The sequence below is a fragment of the Equus asinus genome, chromosome 8 (assembly GCF_041296235.1).
Source record: "Equus asinus isolate D_3611 breed Donkey chromosome 8, EquAss-T2T_v2, whole genome shotgun sequence".
NCBI classification, from domain to species: Eukaryota; Metazoa; Chordata; class Mammalia; order Perissodactyla; family Equidae; genus Equus; species Equus asinus.
The window spans coordinates 69,298,032-69,318,942 of NC_091797.1; the positions used below are offsets into that span (position 1 = coordinate 69,298,032).

General features: G+C 60.6%; 1 protein-coding gene across 14 annotated transcripts in view; it reads right to left on the reverse strand.

Annotated features, from left to right (window-relative positions):
* The window catches only part of FBRSL1 (fibrosin like 1), an 89,931-nt gene that overhangs the window by 14,479 nt on the left and 54,541 nt on the right, over positions 1-20,911 (reverse strand). For all 14 annotated transcript variants that reach the window (XM_070515799.1, XM_070515798.1, XM_070515797.1 and 11 more), the window contains exons 5-6: positions 19,922-19,954; positions 33-78 (exon numbers count right to left, since the gene is read on the reverse strand). In XM_070515799.1, the coding sequence (XP_070371900.1) occupies positions 33-78; positions 19,922-19,954 (79 nt within the window). The remainder of the gene's footprint in view (positions 1-32; positions 79-19,921; positions 19,955-20,911) is intronic.

A 20,911-nucleotide genomic window follows, 5' to 3' on the forward strand; every position in this document is an offset into this window, starting at 1 on the left:
GACCAGAAGCCCAGGCCAAGAGACATGCTTACCTTTACTGGCTGCTGGGGCAAAGAGCTTCTCGGAGCCCACAGACGCCTGGAAGAGAGAGAGAAGGGTAAGAGGTCAGAGGAACCTACAGGGCTGGGGTGACTCTAGGCCTCACTCCCCTGCCCTTGGCATCCAGGAAACAGGTCTTGGGCAGGTTTTGTGCATGCGAGGGCCGCCCAGCCTCATGGAACATATCCAGCCCCCCACAGCCCCCTGCAGGGTGACCATGCCCAGCCTGGCTGCAAGCACATGGGCACACAGCTCACTCGGCCAGTGGTGGAGAAACCAAGGATGCCCTGCTCAGCAGGGATGTGGCCTCAGCACAGCCCTGTGGGTAGGAGGCTGGGACTGTGAATCTGGGTGCTTCCCCGCTGTGCCTGCATCAGGAACCTGAGGGCTCTGCTGGGCCTGCCACCAGAGGTGGTGGAGGATGGGGCAGAGTCCGGGATGCTGCCCCTGCCCCATGGGGTGAAGACAGCACCTGCCCAGCCTTGAGTACCCAAGTGGCAGGTCTGGAGACCATGGCCTCCATGATGTGCCGGGCATTGGGGGCAGAGCGGACCACTCTGGGTGGGGTCACGGCCACTTCAGGAGGGGGCATGGTGATTTCGGATGGACTCCACCTCAGCCTCTTTCCCTATGGGGAGACGTCCACGTGTGTGCAAGGCCTGGGGAGGGGACATCGCCTTGGTGCGGGCGGTCAGGGTGAGGATGTGGCCCCTTGACGTCCAGCAGGAGGCCCGGCATGGATCACGGGAACGAGCTTGGTCAAGTGCCCTGAGTAGACCTGTTCCTCCTGATCGTTTGTTTTAAAACAGCTTCACTGAGATATATTCACATACCATACAATTTACCCACTGAAGAGGTCCAATTCAGTGGTTTTTAGTGCATTCACAGCTACGAGCAACCATCCCCTCAATCAGTTTTAGGAGATTTTCATCACCCCAAAAAGAAACCTTGCGCTCTTCAGCTATCACCCAATCCCTGCATCTCCCCCAGCCGTGGCAGCACTGCTCTGCTCTCAATGTCTACACTACCCCCATTCTGGACTTTCAGATGGAGAAAGCTTGCTGTTGGGGGGTGGGGTGACTGAGTACCAAGGAGCGTGCCTTCCCGTCAGGATGGTCACCATCAAGGAAAGAGAAAGCAACAGGTGCTGGCGAGAATGTGGAGAAACTGGTGCCCTTGTGCATGGCTGTTGGGAATGTAACAGGGCGCAGCCGCTACAGAAGACAGTATGGAGGTTACTAAAAAAATTAAATATAGAATGACCATATGATCCGGCAATTCCACTCCTGGGTATATACCCAAAAGAAGTGAAAGCCGAGTCTCAAGGAGGTATTTGTACACAAATGTTGGAGAGGTTGTGGAGAAAGAGGAACCCTCATATACTGTTGGTGGGAATGCAAACTGGTACAGCCACTATGGAAAACAGTATGGAGATTTCTCAAAAAGTTAAAAATAGGAATACCCTATGACCCAGCCATCCCATTACTGGGTATCTATCCTAAGAACCTGATATCAGATATCTCAAGAGTCCGTTGCACCCCTATGTTCATTGCAGCATTATTTACAATAGCCAAGACGTGGAACCAGCCTACATGCCCAGAAACTGATGATTGGATAAAGAAGATGTGGTATATATACACAATGGAATACTACTCAGCCATAAAAAAAGACGAAATTGGCCCATTCACAACAACGTGGATGGACCTCGAGGGCATTATGTTAAGCGAAATAAGTCAGTCAGAGAAAGACGAACTGTATATGACTCCACTCATAGGTGGAAATTAGTATATTGAGAAGGAGATCTGATCGGTGGTTACCAGGGAAAAGGGGGGGTGGGGGGAGGGTACGGAGGGGGAAGTGGTGTACCCACAACATGACTAACAAAAATGTACAACTGAAATCTCACAAGGTTGTAATCTATCATAACGTTAATAAAAAAAAAAAAAAAGGAGGTATTTGTACACTCATGTTCACAGCAGCATTATTCATGGCAGCTAAAGTATGGAAGCAACTCAAGTGTCCACTAACGGACTAGGTCAGCAAAGTGCACCCTATCCTCACAGTGGGATGTTATTTAGCCTCAAAGAGGAAGGAAATTCTGCCACGTGCTGCAACATGAGGACAGCACACCAAGTGGAATAAGCTGGTCAGAAAAAACAAACACTGGAGGATCCCAATTACCTGGGGACCCTGCAGAATCAAATCCAGAGAGACAGAAAGTAGAGGGTCGGGTGCCAGGGGCTGGAGGAGGGGCAGGGAGTTGGTGTTCAACAGGGACAGACTTTCAGTTTGGGAAGATGAGTTCTGGAGATGGATTTTGGTGATGGTTGCACAACAACGTGAATGCACCTAATGCCACTGAACTGTATGCTTAAAAATGGTAAGATGACAAGTTTTATGTGTATCTTACCACAGTACATAACAAATTTAAACAAAAAAAGAGCATGAGGGCGTTTCCTGGGGTGATGAAAACAATCTCCATCGGACTGTGGTGGTGGGTACATAGCCTCCACGTGCACATTTAGAAGAGGCGCATTTTACCGCAGGCGACCGTGGTGCACGAGAGTCAGCTGCAAGATGCGGCCCTGATGCAAGAGCAGGCCGACAGGTGGACAGAACAGAGGCCAGAACCCAGAACAGCCCAGGCACAGGGAGACTCAGTGCGGACTGCAGTCTAGTGGGACGGGAGGGGCCTCAAATGGACAGGGTGTGACAGGAGCTGGCCATAGAGAAGGGAAAGCCGAGAGCTGTTGTGCTCCCTATGTCAGAATAATTCCAGACCAATCGCTGATGTAAATGTGAAAAACAAAACATAAATGTACAACGGAACCCCGTGGTGTGGCACTTTACAGCTGTGCTGGGCCCAGGTGGCATTCCTAACCGCATCTCAGGGACCTGTGCCAGGAAGAAAACGGGTGGCAAGGCAGCCCACAGACAGTGCTATGCGCCCCCAAGCTGGCCCGGGAGGCCGCCACACCACGCGATCCCAGGAGCTCTGCTGGTGGCAGGAGAGGGATCCCTGACAGATGGGCAACGTGTTGGCCACAGATGCAGGGGGTCCCAGATGAGGAAGGAGGGAACAGGCTGGCCTGAGTCTGACTGAGTGGGGGCAGTGGCACGCGGATGGTCCTTCCCATCCAGCCACCCGGGGCCAGGACATGCACACCCTCATGGAAGCAGGCTCAGCGCCAAGGGGGCAGGGGGCCGAGGCCGGGACATGTCAGGCTCCTGTGCCCCTGGGGACGCCTTGGCTGTGACCTCTTCCCATGTCTGTTTCTGTGCTGGATTGTTTTTTCTGGTACATCCTACATGGTGAGTTGTGGTTGTTAGTGTCCCTGGATTGTCACTTCACCCCTGAGGAGTCCCCATGGGGCCGAGGGGTCCACTGGAGCTGGGGGTCTGTAAGGGCAAGACACGGCAGGGTGTCGGCCCTGGGGGCAGGACGCTGCAGCCCAGCCTCCAGCTCCAGACACAGGCAGCAGCACCTGCCCCACAGGGCCAGGCCCCCAGCCTGATCCCCGGATGGAGAAGAAAGGTCTGTGTGCGAAGTGACAATGCCTCAGGACAAGGATAAGGACAGCCCACACCAGTTTGCTCTGCGCCAGGCACTGCCCCAGATCTGCCAGGAGCCATGATCTTGTGTAACACAGGCATGAGGCCAGACACACTCCTGACCACTGGACCCCTGCCCTACAGCGCATGGGTCACCCACTCTCCCTGGGCCTTCCCAAAGACCCCCAGGCCTTCCTGACTGGATCCTCCTCACGATCCCAAGAGGGGGTCCTGCTGTCACCCCCATCTGGGGACACACAGCAGCATCCAAGTGACAGCTCTGGTGTTATAATAATTACTACCTGATCTTGTTAAAACTTGCACAAATTAGTTCTCCACGTACTATCTGAGAGCATGTTTCATAACCAAGTCACCCCTGGACTGAAAACATTCCACCACCTGCCCACTGCCCCAAACCAAAATCTGAGCTTCTCTCCCAGCCCCCAAAAGGCTGTGACCAGCAGGCCAGTCGGGCCCCCGACTTCACCCAGAGGCCCCCGACCCCAGGTCCACTGGCTCCACTCCTGTCCTTTTGGCTTTGGCTGCGCCCCCCGGACCCCCTAGTCTGAGAGGGGTCCTCATGAGCACTGGTGCTGGCAGATTTCAGTCCTCTTCGCGTGTGGGCCCTGGCCTGGGGGGAGGAGGCAGGGGCATGGGGTGATGTGCCCCCAAGATGAGGCCAGCCAGTGGTGCAGCCATGCCCCTCTCGTGAGGCCGCCCCCTGAGGGTCTTCATTATGCACTGTGCTGACAGCCCCTCTCAGCCGCAGGGACAGTGCTGGTCGCACAAGCAGTCTCTGAGGGCCCCAGGCTCAGCGGCACTGCCAGAGGGCTCCTTATCTCACTGGCAGCAGATGAAATAAATGAGCTGGGGGCCTGGTGGGGAGGAGGGAGGGGGCTGAGGGCTGTGCCCACCTGCCAGCCATCCCACCCAGAGGTCCTCACAAGTGGGCGGGGGAGAGGAAGCTGGTGTGGGATGTGAGTCCAGAGCACCCGACAGCAGGGCCACCGCCACCTCGGCTGCACCCTGCGTGCCCTGCCCTCCCTGGAACCCCCTCCTATGACTGGGCATCACCATCAGAACAAGGTGGACATCAGAGAGGACCACTGCAGAGGCATCACTCTGAGAAGACCCATGTGTTCCTGTGGGCGCCCCGCCTCTCTGCCCAGCCTGGGGGGGGGGGGCAAGTTCAATTAAGACCAGGCAACCCCTCCCCCCAAGGCCCAGCCCAGCCTGTTCTAGTTCTGGTTCAGTTCAAGGCCTGAACTGAGCCAGAGCACCGACCCCCAAGACCAGGAGGTGGCGCCCCAGACGCAGGGAAAGTCAGGGGAGCAGAGGAGGGGGCAGCGCAAGGGACTGGCAGTGTCTTCCCATCCCTCTGGACCCCTGGGACTCCCACCCTGGCAAAGGGAGGTGGGAAGGCCACTCCCCTAGGTCCATCCGGTCCCCATTCCCCCCCCCCCAAGGCCACAGTGAGCCCGAGTTAAAGTTTGCTCAGGGAAGTTGACAGATCCGAGTCCCCGCAGGGGTCCTGTTCAGGGACCCAGCAGACTTCCACTGCTGTGAGGGCCCGGACATCTGCCAGGTGCGGCCACGCCCATCAGGAAAGGCTCTGCCCAGACACCCGCGGGCAGCCCCAGCCTCCAGGCCCCTTCCTGGCACAGGCACGGAGGCGTCCCCGCTGCAACTTGCTGGGGCACCCGGTTCTCTCGTTCTTTCCCTTCCAGGACGAGGGGTCTGGAGCTGGTCAGCTGACCCAAGATGAGTAGGCGGCCCCAGACCCCTGCTAAAAACTTCCCCAGGATTATCTACTGAAACACGACCCAAGCGCAGCCCCCTCCTCCTCCAATCCCGGCACGGAGCCGGTGTGGGAGTGACAGAAGAGGTCACTCCAGGCCAAAGGACAGGTGGGAGGTCCCCAGGCTGCAAGTTCAGGGTCCCGATAGAGGGGGCAAGCCCAGGAGGGAGAGTGTCAGGGCCAGCACTAACTTCCCCGAGGTGCGTAATCCCGGCCGCGGGCAGAGGTCACGGCGCGCTTTGTCTGCGAGGACGAGACCCGCGGGGGCAGCCTCGGCCCAGACACGCGGCCTAGCCTTCGCTGGCCGCGCCCCGCCCCAGACAAAGAACTCCAACTCCGGGCAGGTGAGGGTGGCGGACGCCGGGAACCCGGTGGCCGAGCCAGTGCCCGGGCACAAACAAAGGCGCGCGCCCCCCACGACGACCGGCCGCGCCTCCGCCGCGGGCCCCCCAGCGCCGTGGCCGCGGCCCAGGACCCTCTGTGGGGCTGCACCCCCACCCACCTGCCGCCACGTGCGCCCCGGGGGCGCAGCCGGAGGGACGCGGGGTCTCCGCTCTCCTGGCTCCCGGGAAAGAAGGAGTGAGCAGAGCGACAGCGTCTCTCCTGCGCCCCGCTCATCTTAGAGGGAGCGGTTGCTCTCTCGACCCTGGCCCCCAAAGTCCCGAGTCCCTCCCCGGAGCCACCAGCGCGCACTCACCGCGCGAGCGCCCCGGACCCGGCGCGCTGTGCAGGCGATCGCCGCTAGTCCTCAACCCGGAGCCGGAGCCGAAGCCAGAGCCGAAGCCGGGAGGCATGGACGCGGGCGGCAGAGCGCGGGCCCCCGCCGGCCTCGGCCCGTCGGGGTGGCCCCTCTCTCGGCGCGCCCTGCCTAGCCCGAGCCCAGGCCAGGGACGCGCGGGGCGCGCATGTCCGCCGTGAGGGCTCGGCGCGCTCCGAGCAGCTCTCGGTGCACTCCGGGGCCCCGGACCCCGTCGGGCGCGGCGCGGGGCGGAGGCGCGGCGGCGGCGGCGGGCGCACTGCTGGCAGGCGCGCGGGCGGCGGCGGGCGAGCGCGGGCCGGCGAGCGGGGAGGGGGCGGGGCGCGGGCAGGCCCGACTAATCCAGCCCCGAGGCGCGGATCTGCCGCGCGGGGTCGCCAACTCGGTCCGAGTGATCGCCGGCCCAGCTTGGTCACCAGGTCCGGGCACGCAGCGTCGGCTGTGCTTCTATGCCCCGTTTACAGAAAGGGAAACTGAGTCACAGAGCAGCGAGGTTGAGGAGCTGGGAGTTGAAGGAAGGAAGACAGAGACCCCACCATGTGCGATGTAAGCTCCGCCTGCCCCGGGGCTGGGTTTCACCATCTGCAGAACCGGGGTGCAAACTGGGAGGAGGGGTCCGAGCACGCGCCGACTCGACTACCGCCCAGAGCTGCCGTGAGGATTCTGCCTCCGAGGAAGCCGAATTCAGATCCAGGCGGAAGCCTCGCCGCATGCGAAGGCCGAGGACATGCCCGACGCCCATCGAGGCGTATGGGGGGGGGGGGGCATCTGCCATCTCAGAGCTTACTGGAGGCTCACCAGGACGCAGTAGCACACCTCCCATCACGACATGTGCTGTGAAAACATCCTCGCAGGCACGCGGGTGGACCGGCGCCCAGAAGGAGTTTGAGCGCCCCCCTCTAAGCTGCTGTGGGGCTGGGGGCACCAGGAGGTCGCTTTGGTGGGGTGTCCAGGGACCCGCGGCTTAGAGGCTAGGTTTGGGGCCAGTGTACACCTCTCCCTGGCTGGGTGGGGGAATCAGCAGAGGGTCCATTCAACGGGAGAGCAGGCACCTATTTACATGCACCGGGGGAACCAGCTTCAGAACCAGATGCGCTGGCCCAGCGCTTTCCTTTCCAAGAGGTGGCTAAATATACATGAACATGCACGTTGCACAGCGCACGAGACATCTCCAAAGAACAGACGACATGCCTCTGGTGCCAGCCTCCAGGTGGGAACTTTCAGTCCTTTTGTTCTGTCTGAATTATTTACCAAATACCTGTATTCCCTTTACCCACCCACCCACCCTCAAATTAACAGCATTCTCCAAAGTCATGCTGTTTCTTGCCAAAAAATAGCAAACACACAACATTGCTTTGTGCCAAACACCATGCCGAATGCCCTGTAACTGTGAAATTGCTGGGCCCTCAAGCTTGTCTTTTGAGGATGCACTTCTGTCATCCTTATTTTGTTGATGAGGAACTGAGATACGGAAGCAAGGTGGCCGAGGGTCATGCAACTGGTATGTGGCAGAGCTGGGGTTGAACCCTGCCGCCTGACTGCGGGGTCTGTGGGCTCTGCGAAGACACGCTCTTCTTCAGGGAAGGCAGCAGAGGCCAGACCTGGGACTCAGGATTCTGGTGGGAGGACTGTGACTCCCAAGGCCGGGGGCTCAGCTTTGCCTGGAGGGTGGGTGTCTGTAGGCCTGGGTGCCCTCCCCCCCCCCCCCCCCCCCGCCATGCCCTGCCCAGCAGGGTTGTGAGCTCCTGCACACGGCCCTGGCTCCAAGGCCTCTGGCAACGAAACGGAAAGATATCCCTGTGGTGGGGTGTCCCAATCTGCCTCTGTAGTTTGCAGCAAGACCCTGAAAGATGTCCTGCCTCACTCTGGGAATCTGGCTGCTGACCAGCCGATCTAGAAAGTGAGAGACGAGCTGGGTGGGTCCAGTGTAATCACAGGGTCCTTACAAGTGGAAGAGGGAGATGGGAAGATGCTGGCTGCTGGCTGTGAATATGGAGGAACGGGCCAGGAGCCCAGGAATGCGGGCGCCTCTAGAAGCTGGAAAAGGCAAGAAGGAGACTCTCCTCAGAGCCCCAAAGGGACCAGCCCGGCCCACACCTTGACTTTAGTCCAGTGTCGGACTTCTGGCCTCCAGACTGTGAGGTAACTGTGTTGTTTTCAGCCACCAACTTAGTGGTCATTTGTCACAGCAGCCAGGGAAACTCATCCCCTCACATCCAGGACCCTGATGAGGGGATGGAAGCAGAAGGACAGATGCCCATCAGCAGGCCTGAGTCAAGACCCTAGCCTGGCGAGAGCAAGAGATGACAGGAAGGGAGAGAGGCCTCTGAATGGCGGCGGGAGTGCCCCCAATGAGGGGCCTTGAGCCTAGACCTGAACTGCAAGAAGGACCCAGCTGGGGGCACTCTAACAGCCCGTGCAAAGCCCTGGGGCAAGAACAACCTGCCGGGCTGCACAGGAGGTGTGGGCACAGGGCCTCAAGGGCCACACAGGAGCTTGGGCATCTGTGTCAAATGACAGAAGATGCTCTGGGTTTAAGCAGGAGAGAACTGTGATCTTTGAGAAGACCCTCTCTGAGGATCCACCATAGGGCCAGGGAAGCAAGGAGCCCAGCTGGGAGCTGCTGTGACAAGCCAGTGTGGGGACAAAAGGGAGTGGGGGCCCCTCTCCTGAGATGGGGAGGGGGCTGTTCCATTGAAGGTGTCAGCTGTCGGCTGGTTACAGGAGCTTGGAGCTCCACAGGTCGGTGACTGGGGCACCTGGCCTGGGGAAAGTCAGCTGGGGGACCGTGAGGGCAGAAGGGCCCTGTGCCATGGTCACTCTGTCTGACATGGGGCCTGATGGTGAGGCCTAAAGAGGCCTGCATGAATGGGCAGGAGCGGGGAGGAGAGAAGACACAGACCCGTGAGGAGTCCCAGTTCGGTCACTTCTGCGTGACCCTGGGCAGATGCCAGCCTCTTAGGGGCAAGCACGCACGAAGTCGGGGTTTCCTTGAGAAGTGAGCTACTGAGTCCTCGGGGCCTCAGAAGGTGTGTTCTCTTGTCATGCCTCCTACAGATGACGGGCTGGGGCAGAGGCTGGCACCCAGCAGCCAGGCTGCACCCACTTTCCCCTCGGCTAGAGCCCCCACTCCTGGTAGTTACAGGTTCCAGAAGCCAGTGGGGTGGGGAGAGCAGGTGAGAACTGAGTGGCTACTACTGTGCCAGCTCCAGGAACTGGCTGGAGCAGCTGGGAGATTTGCTGGCCAAGGAGGAGCAGCCCCAGCCCGGCCATATCTCCTGGTCCCAGACAAGCCCCCAGGTCTGGCTATCAGGCCTTGGCCAAGGTCTCAACGCGCCCCCGGCTCCTCTCTCGGGGCCTCTCACACGGCAGCTCCAGCCCTGGAGCTGGGGAGAAGAGTGTCTTCCTGTAACAATGTGGTCTTCGTTTCACACCTCATTCCTAGGGCCACCTCAGGCGCCAACAGTCTTTGAAGAGGCTGCCTCCCTTGCAGCGCTCCCCCGGCCTGGTTGGCACCCCTGTGCAGGTGTGGGGCCCCAGTGGTGACAGCTGGCCACTCCTCGCAGCTGCCTCTCTGAGGGGGCAAGTGGATGCAGAGGCTGCAGATGAAGAAGGCCGGTGAGCCATGTGATGAGGATGCCTGATGAGACTGAGGACAGCCCCATGCGAGGAGGCCAGTGTGGCTGGGGTGTCACGGGGAGGGAAATGGCCAGCGGGGCCCAAGTCGAGTCCCCACCCAACATGGCTCGGCTCCCAGCGTTACTTATTCCTGGCCACGCTGGGAGTGTGGCCTTGCAAGGAGGGACCCCATGGGCGTGGACCAGAGGCCAGACCCTCCCCCAGGCTGGCAGGCTCAGCTGAGGTGAGGGCATGGGGGGACAGATTCCAGGGAGGGTCCCTGCAAACTGTGTGTCCATCAGCAGAGTGCACAGTGTCAGGAGAGAAGCAAAAGCCAGAAATACCCACAATGCTCATGAAGAGGCCGATGGCACGTGAATCAGACCACTCACACGGCCGCGCCCTCATTACGTTACTGACCAGAAAACGCGAAGTCAGGGCAAAACAGCTAAGAGGGGAAAGACCTAGGATCTCCTGGAATTGAGAAAACCCTGCGAAAAGCCTTGGAAAGAGCGAGGATCTGACAGAGTTGGGAGAACAGCCTTGAGGACGCTGAGCCAGCCGAGGCGGGCTTCCAAGGCTGAAGCCCCTGTGTGAGAGGCCCTGGGCCACCTGCCATCCTCAGTGCTGCGGCCCCGACAGCCCTGTGGCTCGTGCTGTTCACGAGGTGGCTGTGAGCAGCAGGACGGGGCCACCTGCTGCAGTAGCTGAATGGTGGCCCCAAAAATACGCCCACCCAGAACCTCAGAATGTGACTGTCTTTGGAATGAAGGTCTTTGCAGGTGTGATTAAGATATGGGTCTCAGACGAGCTCATGCTGGATTAGGGTGGGCCCTACATCCCAGGACTGTGTCCTTCTAAGACAAGGAAAGTGTGTGTCCCTTCACAGGGGAGGCCACATGCCCGTGGAGGCAGAGATGGCAGCCCTGTGGCCACAAGCCAAGGACACCTGGGGCCCCAGAGGCTGCATGAAGCAGGAAGGCCCCTCCGGAGGGAAGTGTGGCGCTGCGACACCTTGACTCTAGACTTCTGGCTCCAGAATGTAAGGTAAATTCCTGTTGTTTAAGCTGCCCACTTTGTGATACTCTCATCCAGTGAGGCAGCAGGTGGGCTCCCAGACCAGCTCGTCCCTGAGGGTAACGTGTCCTCAGGGGGTGTCCGAAGCAGAAGCTATGAGCTCCGTGGAGCTTTCTGAGGACTGGGTGGGGGCGAGGGTCCCACATGTCAGGAGGGGTGTGTGTGAGTGTGTGCACACGAGTGCATGTGTGGTGTGAACACATGGGACCATGTATGTGCACGCATGAATGTGTGGATGCACGTGTGCATGTGCACATATGTGTGGTTCGAACACATGCGTGCATGAGCCTGAGAGTGTGCATGTGTGTGATGCCGGGAAGGGAGGCAAGCCCTGTCGCCCAAGGCTCCTGCGGTGGCCCAGGGCCTCTGGGTCACTGCGTGGGGTGGGGGTGCAGGCCTGGCTCTTTTCAGCCAGAACAGCAGCAAAGCCCTTGTGCCGGGGCGGGGGGCGGGGCTGGGGTCTGCAGGCGCGGTCAGGGCTGAGTGGGGGGATTCCCCCCACCCCCCTGGGGTAGAGGCCTACCCTGGACTCTGACACACTCTCTGGCTATGGTGGGCCGGGTGGAGAGGTGCTCTGAGCACTTGGGGCTCAGGCACTGCATCCACAAGCAGGGAGAGGAGTCCTGAGGGCTCAGCGCCTGGGGGACAGGGTGAGGTGTCCTGGCCGGTCCACCCCGACCTGTCTGTAAGCTCCTCCTGTGTCTGAAAGTGCCTGGCTTGTTTCGTATGCTCGGCCTGTGCCCTGAAAGACCCCAGGGTTCCCCCCGCCCCTTCCTGCCCCCGCTGTAAGGACCAGCACAAGCTCCACCAGGCCCCTGCCCACGTGGTGCAGCAAAACCTCCTCTATGGTCAGCAGGGCAGGTGGGGTTGGGAGGGGCTGTGACCTCCTCCAGACACGGAGGGGTGGGACCACCCGAGGGCCAGAGCACAACCTCCCTCTAGGTGCCCCCGCTTCCCCCTCCCAGTCAGGCCCGGTGCATGGGCCCCGGTCCCCACCTATGTCTGTTCAGCTGGTTCTGGAAGCCAGAGGGTGGGGTGGGGGAGGCGGGAGGGGCAGAGGGCTCCCCCCATGGAGGCCTTCCTGCTGCGCCCCCTTCTCCTCGGCCTCAGCATTTCCATCCAGCTGCAAAGGTGCAGGTTCAAGTCCACTCTGCACGTGGATGCTGTGTGCCCTCGTGGGCAGGTAAACTCTGGGCCTTGGCTTCCAGCTGTGTGCAGCAGGCACCCTCCCTGCCGCTGGCGAGCAGTGTGCCCCGTTCTCTGTCTCTGGAGGGCATCTGCATCTGCCCCCACTGACCCCGCTCTGCTGGGCCAACAGCCCCTTCCAGGCAGTCCAGTGGTGGCCATCTCCCGTCACCCCTGTGTTGCAGCCGTCCTGCAGGTCCCTCCAACCCGATACCTCCCAGACAGACATTTTCCCCTCCCGAATCTGCCTGGCCTCTCCCACGGGACCGGCCCTTCTCACCCCACAGCCTCCGGCAGGGGCCCACATGTGCCCACAGGGGCTGAGCGGGGCTAGAGGAGCTCGGTCTCTTGAATGCTGGGGGACAGCTGGCCGTGCGGGCTGCCACCAGACAAGCTGTCCCAGGCCATCAATGGGCCCTGAAGGCATCACGTGGCTCCAGATCCCAACACATGGGAAACCCACCCTCTCCCTCCAGCAAATTTCCCCATTCACTCAGGCTACTGTGAGTTGAGTTTTTGTCTTTTGCAACCAGAGCACCCTGGTCTTCCTCACCTCCTTCACCCTGATCTGCTTCTGCTGAGCCCCTGCCCTCTGGCCTGAGATCTGGGCATTATCCCCAATATGTGGTAGGAAAATAAGAGTCCCCAAAGACATCCACGTCTCAATCCTCGGAACCTGTGAACATGTTGCCTTATGTGGCCAGAGGGGTTTTCCAGGCCTGATTAAGGATTTTGGGATGAGGAGGTTATCCTAGAGGCTGGTGGCCCAATGTGATCACAGGGTCCTTACAAGAAGGAAGAGAGGGGGCCGGCCCCATGGCCGAGTGGTTAAGTTCACGTGCTCTGCTTCTGTGGCCCAGGGTTTCGCGGGTTCGGATCCTGGGCATGGACATGGCACCGCTTGTCAGGCCACGCTGAGGGAGCATTCCACATGCCACAACTAGAAGGACCCATGACTAAAAATACACAACTTTGTACCAGGGGGCTTTGGGAAGAAAAAGGAAAAATAAAATCTTTAAAAACAAAAAAAAGAGGGAAGAGAAAGGTCAGAGTCGGGAGATGTGATGACAGAGACAGAGCTCAGAGTGACGCGAGGAAGAGGCCACGAGCCCAGGCACGCAGCAGCCTCCAGAAGCTGGAAAGGCAAGGAACCAGGTTCTCCCTGGAGCCTCCAGGAGCCAGCCCTGCTGACACCTCAATTTTTGCCTAGCGAGGCCCATTTCGGACTTATGACCTCTAGAACTATAAAACTCAAGCTGTTTTAGGCCACCGAGTTTGTGGCAATTTGTTACAGCAGCTATAGAACACCAATACCACCCACCCTGTATCTCCAGCCCAGGCCTCGCTGTCTCCTGCTGGGACTCTTGCAGTAGCCTGACAGTGCCTGACTTTCCCTGGGGACTCCAGTCTGGTGGATCCTCACCCTAAGGGACCTTGGGCATGTCACTGAATCTTTCCGTCCCTCAGATTCCTGGCCAAGAATGGGCTGCAGGACAGATGCCACTGCAGAGGGTGGTTGGGTTGCATGAGCTGATGTGTCTAAAGCCCAGGAGGGGCCAGCTACGTGTCGGTCATCAGATCACAGTCCTCGCTGGGACCTACATGTCGCACCCAATGCCTGCCTGGAGCCTTGGGGAGCAGACAGCCAAAGGCCCTTCCTTGGGCAGATGCATGGGAAGACACTCTGGGCTCAGTGCCTAGGTCAAAGGGCACAGCTGAGAAGGGTGGTTGAATTCAGTCCCTCCGGCACCCTGGTGAGGTCACCCTGTGCAGACACTGTCTGTACTCCGTGTGGGGCAGCCTGGCCTGCGTGCATCTGAGATGCAGGTGCCTGGGGAGCGCCAGCAACCTGCACCTCCGTCCCCACAGCAATCAGCCAGGAGCTGGGTGGCCCTGTGGCCGGGAGAGGCGAGTCCTCAGGCGAGAAGGATGGGAGTCTGGGAAGGTGTTCTCTGGGGCAGGGCCGGCGACACACGAGGAAACCTCTGCAGGCAGGAGTGCCGAGAGCCATCGGGCTCCTGCAGGAGCCGGCTGCACAGCGCTTCCTTGCAAGCCAGCCTGGGGCGGCCATGGGGGGCAAGTGCAGACGCTCGCCACAGAGGGGCTCCACGATCCAGGGGAGCTGCCCAGACAGCGGCAGGGAAGGTGGTGGTCTTAGGACGCATACCAGGTGCTGCCCGAGGTCCAGCAACTGAAGGGTTACTGGGCAGGGAGCTCCAGCCCGGGCTGTCTGTCTGTCTGTCTGTCAAGCCCTTTCCTTGCAGTTCACAGGAACCTTGTGAGGCCCATTTCAGAGATGAAAAGACAGATGTTCAGAGAGGACCCCAGTCAGGCACAGAGGAGGCTGGGCTGGACTCTGTTCTCACTGCAGACTAAGGACACAGAAAAGCAAGGCCGACCCAGGCCTGGAAAAGAGTCTGGGGGGAGGAGGGCTGGGCATAGAGGGGCGGATGCCCACTCAGCTCATCCTGCGCAGCCACCAATGCCACAGTTTCCATGGGCCGGGTGCTCACAGCAGTGCCCGGAACCCACAGGCCCCATCATGACCCCATTCAGCAAAGAGGAAATTGAGGCTCAGAGAGCAAGGGCTCCAGGTGTCTGGCCTGTGGGCCAGGTTTAACCTCATGCTGTGCCACTGCGCACAGAGGGTCTTTGCCCTCAGCCCCCTGGGGGGCCCCTCGGGAGCCCCACGGCCCTCAGGTGAGGGTCCCTGCCCCTCCTGGCTGGCCAGCGGGCTGTCTGCCCCATCCCAGCCCATGCCCGTTCCCACAGCCCAGGAGCTGGCCAAGCATGTCCTGACGGGGGGCCTAGGAGACAGGCCAGACAGACAGACGTCCCTTGAGGGAGGGCCGTGGCCACAGGCAGCGGGGAGGAGCACAGGCCAACCAGCCACCTGGCTGGGCCACTCAGGCAGACGGCAGCCAGTCCGGGCCCAGCAGGCTGCCTAATGAGCCACACACATTTTTCACCCCATATTTTTCCAATAAAAAAGCAGTTAGACACCAACCGCAGCCTCGTAGAGAGGCCATCTGGCTGCCTGGCTCCCGAGCTTCTGGCAGCACATGCTGCCTTTCCCGCCGTTGGCGGGGCGCCCAGAGCAGGGATGGCAGGACAGGTGGGCGGGGTGTGGGAGGCCTCAGGGCAGGGCCTGGTCCATCTGGAGGGTGGGGGCGGAGAGGTTTTCCTGTCTGTCTGTCTGCATGCCAGCCTCCAGGGCTGCTGCCGGCTGGAGGGGACCTTGCTGGTTGGTTTGTCTGTCTGTCTGTGTCTTGAGGCAGTGTTCCCAGTGCGTCTGTGCCCCGAGCCTGCAGCAGGGCACAGGCCGGTGGGCGAGGGGTGGGTGGGTCACAGGAGCCCAGGGGAGCAGCAGCCCGGTGCAGGTGCATACATGTCTGACCTCAGACCCTGGTGGGTCTGGGAGGAGCCAAGTGGCGAAAGGGACAGACCTTGGGTCTTGTTGCTGCTCTGTCTAGGAGGAGATCTCCCTGGGGTGCTCTCCCCAGCACCCAGCACACGCGGGAGTCAGTGCTGACAGGCCCGTGGCCCTGGCCCTCTCCTGCCCGACCTGCACATGCAGCTGCCTCTCACCCCCGGACCTGCCCTCCCAGAGTGGCCCAGGTGTCTTCTGACCAGCTGTTTCTGGTCTGCTGCTGCCAAGGAATGCAAGTCAGGCTTGTTGTGACTCCGTGTAGGGCATGTGTTCCCGACGGCCCAGGGAGCTGCTCGCGGCCTGTCCTCTAGATACTGGCTCTGAGTGAGGCCGGCAGCTGCAAGTGAGTGCCATGTGCCCCTCCTGTGCTCCTGAAGGCTCCGGAAGTCAGCCTGGAGGCCCTGTGGGGACACTCGGTCTTCTTCCCATGATGAGTTCCTCCCAGCCCGGTGAAAGGCCTCACCTGGCTGTGCGCCTGGAGAGAGGAAGTCGAGGTGCCGCAGAGAGCAGAGGCCCTTCTCTGCTCCTGGAGGGGGCCCTGCCTCTGGCAGGTCAGCCTCACGGGGTGGGGGACGAGGAGGGACGGTGACTCAGGCCTACCCTGCCTCTCTGACTTGCGCCTGCTTTTTTTTTCTTCTTCTTCTTCTCCCCAAAGCCCCCCAGTACCTAGTTGTATATGGTAGTTGTGAGTGCCTCTAGTTGTGGCATGTGGGACACCATCTCAGCGTGGCCTGATGAGCAGTGCTGTGTCCGTGCCCAGGATCTCAACCTGCGAAACCCTGGCTGCTGACGCAGAGTGTGCGAACTTAACCACTCGGCCACGGGGCCGGACTCTGGTCCTGCTTCTTGAGGGGCCTGAGGAAGCTACTCATCGCCAGAAACCCAGCTTGGCTGAGGGAAGGCAGCTGGCACTCAGGTCTCTCTTGCCATTCAAACTCTTGCTATTTGTCACCCCAAACACCAGAACCAGACAGCAGTGAGTGAGGGGCGCCCCTTGCCAGGGAGGACACTGAGGGGTTTGGACTGCAAGTGATAGCCACAGTGCATAGTTACTGTCCCTGTGCAGCCAAGGACTGAGCATTGGGGAGCACTGCCAGGGCAAGGCTGTATGGCAGGGACAGCCCGGGATGGTGGCTCCCCACTGGACTTGGAACAAAACCTGAACTTCTTGCTGTGATTTATGTGATGCAGCACCTCTGAACTCATCTTCTCTTTCCCTCCCACACTCTGCTCCAGCCTCAGTGGATGTTTTGCACCAACACTGTCCCTACCTCACCATGTAGGAGGTGATCAGTCTGTTTGTATACTCAATGTGCAGAAAGGTAGAATGCAGATGAAATGGCAGGTTCTATACCTGCCTCTGTGGACCAAGAGGTAACTGTGAGGATGGAAGCCATATGCCAAGGATGGCCAAGCAGAAAGACAGAGCAGCCTGATGATCATGGACTGGCCAAGTGCAGTTCCTAATGATATAGGGCCTATGTGGTGGATAACTGGGGTCTGTACCTTGAAAGCCAGGATGGAGTTGGGAGGTTATCATGTAGGCAATAGGGGTCTCTGCATCTTTCTATCGAGAGCAGAGATGTGAGCAGATGAGCAAGGAGACTGTGCGGTGCCTGGATGAGAGATGGTGAGGGCAGTGGGGGGCTGGGCAGCTACAGCATCCAGACCTACAGTGCAGGCAGCCACCTGGGGCCTGGTGAGTCATGACAGCATGGCCAGTGCTGACACGCATGTCCCCATCCAGATGGCAGAAATACCAAGATGTGTCCACGCTGGCTGGTGAATTTCCCCGGGGCCCTGGAGGCAGCCCCTACCCCAGGTGGCCTCTCTGGGAAGCCCTGAGACGTCCCACAATCAGACGGCTGTGGGGAAGGCTCCGCCAGCATCTGCCCTTCCTCACCAGGGCCACAGATGCCAAGGACCCAGCGGAAACCCAAAAGGGGTCTCCCAGCCAGCAGAGAAGTCAGCCCCAATGCAGCCCCAGCAGCCCCTCTCGGCAGATGGCTCTGGAACTCACACCCTGGCCTCCGGAAAACCCTCCAGAGCAGGGGCTCATCCCTTGGGCTGCATGAGGGGGTCACTGGAAAGACAAGGACCACCAGTTCCAGACTCCACCCAGACTGTCCAGAGCGAGTTCCCTGCCCACCTCTCCTGACCACACCTGCTCTCCCTTGTCCGTTGGCCAGGCCGGGCTGGGCAGGTCCTTGGGTACCGCTCAGGACCATCCTGAGGCTCCTGGGTGGAAGGCAGAGCCACAGCCTCCTGCCAGCCCTCGGTCGCGGCCTCTGGCCCAGCCCAGGGCATCAACAGCCTCAGGCACAAGTGCCTCTCACTCTCAGTGCGCAGTCAGAGCTGCTGTGTGGGGTGGGGTCCTGGCCGCTGTGCCCTGGCATCGGCCCCTTCCAGCACCCCCAGGTCTCCATCCCCTGGAGTCCTTGCTCCTGCAGTGGGGGGGACCCAGGGGTGAAGGGAGAAATATGCCAGGATCAGCACTGACCAGGGGCCGGGCCGGGCTGGGCCCTCGAGGCCCTGGGGCACCGTCTGGTGCTGGAGAGCAGGAGGCAGTAGTTACCGGCAGGCACAACCTGGCAGCGGCTCCAGGACGTTCATACCCAGAACCAGCTTGAGGGAGTGGCTTTGTTTCTTCTGTAGAAGACAGGCCTAGGGGACCCTGGAAGGAGCTGCCAGCAGCCTCAGGGCCTCAGCAACTCTCCCCACCCGACTCCCAGCCGCCCGGCCCAGAGCAGCCCCTGGCTTCGGGAGCATTTGCTGCAAATTGGTTTTAAATTAAAGGAGGTGCCGAAGGTGACGTGCCAGCTCAGCAACTTCCCAGGGGCTGTAATCTAATCCATTAAAGAGACAAAGGGATGACAGCTCCTGCAGGCAGCTGGTCCCACTGTCCACGGCCGCTGCGGAGGCTGCGGGTGGTGTGGGGACCGCACAGGTGCCTGGGGGGGCCAGCCGTGTCCCTCAGTCCCCAACACTCCGCCCACAGGATGGCTGAGGGGAGGGCACCCCATGCCACAGACAGCGCCAGTCATTTCCCACTGCCCTGCCCTCTGGCCACCTTGGCCGGATGGTCCAGAGCATGGCAACGGCTTCTTATGCAGACCCACTCACCTTAGACAGCACATTGTGGGGCATCCACACCTGCTCCTCCCCCGGCTGCCTGGTGACTCCCCATTCCCTCCCGTCGCCCTCCCAGGCCCCTGGGATGACGTGCACTCTTGGCTGGTAGCCCAGCCCAGGCTGGTGCCCTCCACGTGGCTGGGCATCTGGACCCCCAGGCACCTCCGCAGACCTGTCCTGACCCTGTCACCCTGCTGGGTGGCCTCTGGGTCCTTTCCACACCTGCTCACGTGCTCAGCTGCTGAGCTGCACTTGAGCAGAAAGCCTGTGAGAGGGAGTGACTGCTCCGTCTGTCTACTGCATGGACAGCTCCTGCCCAATGCAGGCTGGGACACACGCCACACACTCCTCCCAATGAAATTAAATTACTCCACTTCACAAAAACTTGCCTAAAAACCAGTTAGTGTGTAGCAGGCCCTCTGTCCACCTCTCGCAAAGTGCGCTTGTGCACACCATCCCTGGAGCCTGGATGCTCGTCTTCCAAGGGACCCCACCTCCGAGGAGGAGGGTCCCAGCCCTGCCGGCCCTCACCACCACCTAACACTCTTTTCACTCAGCCTGCCCGGGTTCCAGCTGTGTGACCTCAGGCAGCTTTCTTATCCTCTCTGTGCCTCAGTCTCCACGTCCACATTAGTAATTATAGTTCCTGGCCCACAGGGCTCTGGGACAAGCAGACAGGTGAGCGCTAGACTTGTGTGCCCGTCGGGTCTCACTCGTGCTGCTGCTTCTCTTGATCACTGCCCACCCCCACCAGTCAGAGCGACGCCCCCACTGTGTCCCCCACGGAGCTCAGCACAGACAAGGTGCCCCACAAACAGCTGCTGAGCTAAGAACTCTGGGTGGCCTCTCCCTGCTCCCTAAAGAACACACCATGGCCCCGCAGATGACAGGGCAAGGACCCTGAACCCCAAGGGCCAACGGCAGGAGCCGTGGGAAGGAGCCCAAGGAAGCAGCATGGTGGCTGTGGGAGGGCCTGGCGGTTCCCGCGCTCAGCACTCCAGCTGCGCGAACCTGGCTCCGGACCTCACTGCTCCCAAAGACTGAGGGCGACGTGGCATCGGTGGGAGTCTCACTTTCTGGGGACAGCTGGGGCCCCAGCTGGAAACGCTGGGGCTGCCCTGGGCCAATGGTGCCCGAATCCCAGGGGCCCTGGACAGAGCTCCCTCTGGGGCCTTGAGCTGTGGGCCCAGGAGCCCTGGTGGTGCCCCAGCACCCATGTCTCTTGCACCTGGTCCTCAGCCGCGTGAGGCCGGGTCCCACACCGGAGAACCGTGACCTTCCAGAGCCCCTGCTGTGGTCGGGTCAGCAGGAGGGGGTGAAGGGCGGGGCTTACCTTGTCGTCCCCGTCCTCGCTCTCGCTGTCGCACTGTGGGGAGAGAGAGAGAGGCTGAGTCAACACCCACAGCACTCCGCAGCCCACACGCAGGGGCTTCCCCCAAGGTCGCAGGTGGGCACGAGGTGGGTGAGACACAGTGGTGTGGGGGCTCCTCCAGCCTAGGGCAAGGTGTCCTCAGCCAGCCGGACCAGGGGCCTAGGCGGGATCTGGGGGCCAGGCAGCAGGGATGCCCAGGGGTGGGTCAGAGCTCCATCCAGGCCCTGGGGGATCCTGGGGAGGGCAAAGCAAAGGAGACAGAGGAGCACACTGGACAGACAGACGCACCCCCCTAGCGGATGCGGCCCAGAGTGAGCCAGGAAGCCCCACGCCTGAGCCAGCAGGGCCCCTCCTGGCCCAGGTAACACGTGGCGCAGCCTCACCCCGACCTGGGGTAAACCCACTGTTTACTGAAGCCACCTGACACGCCTGTGGCCAAGGGCCCCACCACCCCTGCGGATGCACCCGAGGCAGTGGCTCCAGTCAGCTCTGCAGGTTAAGGAAAGACCGATGATAGCGCAAACAAATCTGCTTCCTATTTCCAGTAAGCAGAGCGTTAACAAGAAAGATTGCTCTAGAAACCATGGCGCTTCTCCCCAGAATATAAGGAAACAATCCTTTCTTAGCAACAGCAATCACGACACGTTCGTGTCAAATGAATTACACTGCTGAACACAAATCTCTCCGGGGTGTGCAGAGGGCGAGGGGCCCACTGCCGTGCGCAGTGCTGCTGATGTGGGTCCCCCCTCGACTAACGCAGATGACCGAGCCAGTGGTGCCGCCGCCCTCCGTGACCCCGGCGAGGCGGGGTCGCAGTCAGCAACAAGGTTCAGAGTGGTAGGGACACGCCTGCTTCCCCAGCCACCACTGCAGCCAGACAGTGACCTGGGGATGGCAGGGGCCCTGGGGATGGCAGGGACCCCTGGGGATGGTGATGGCAGGGACCCCTGG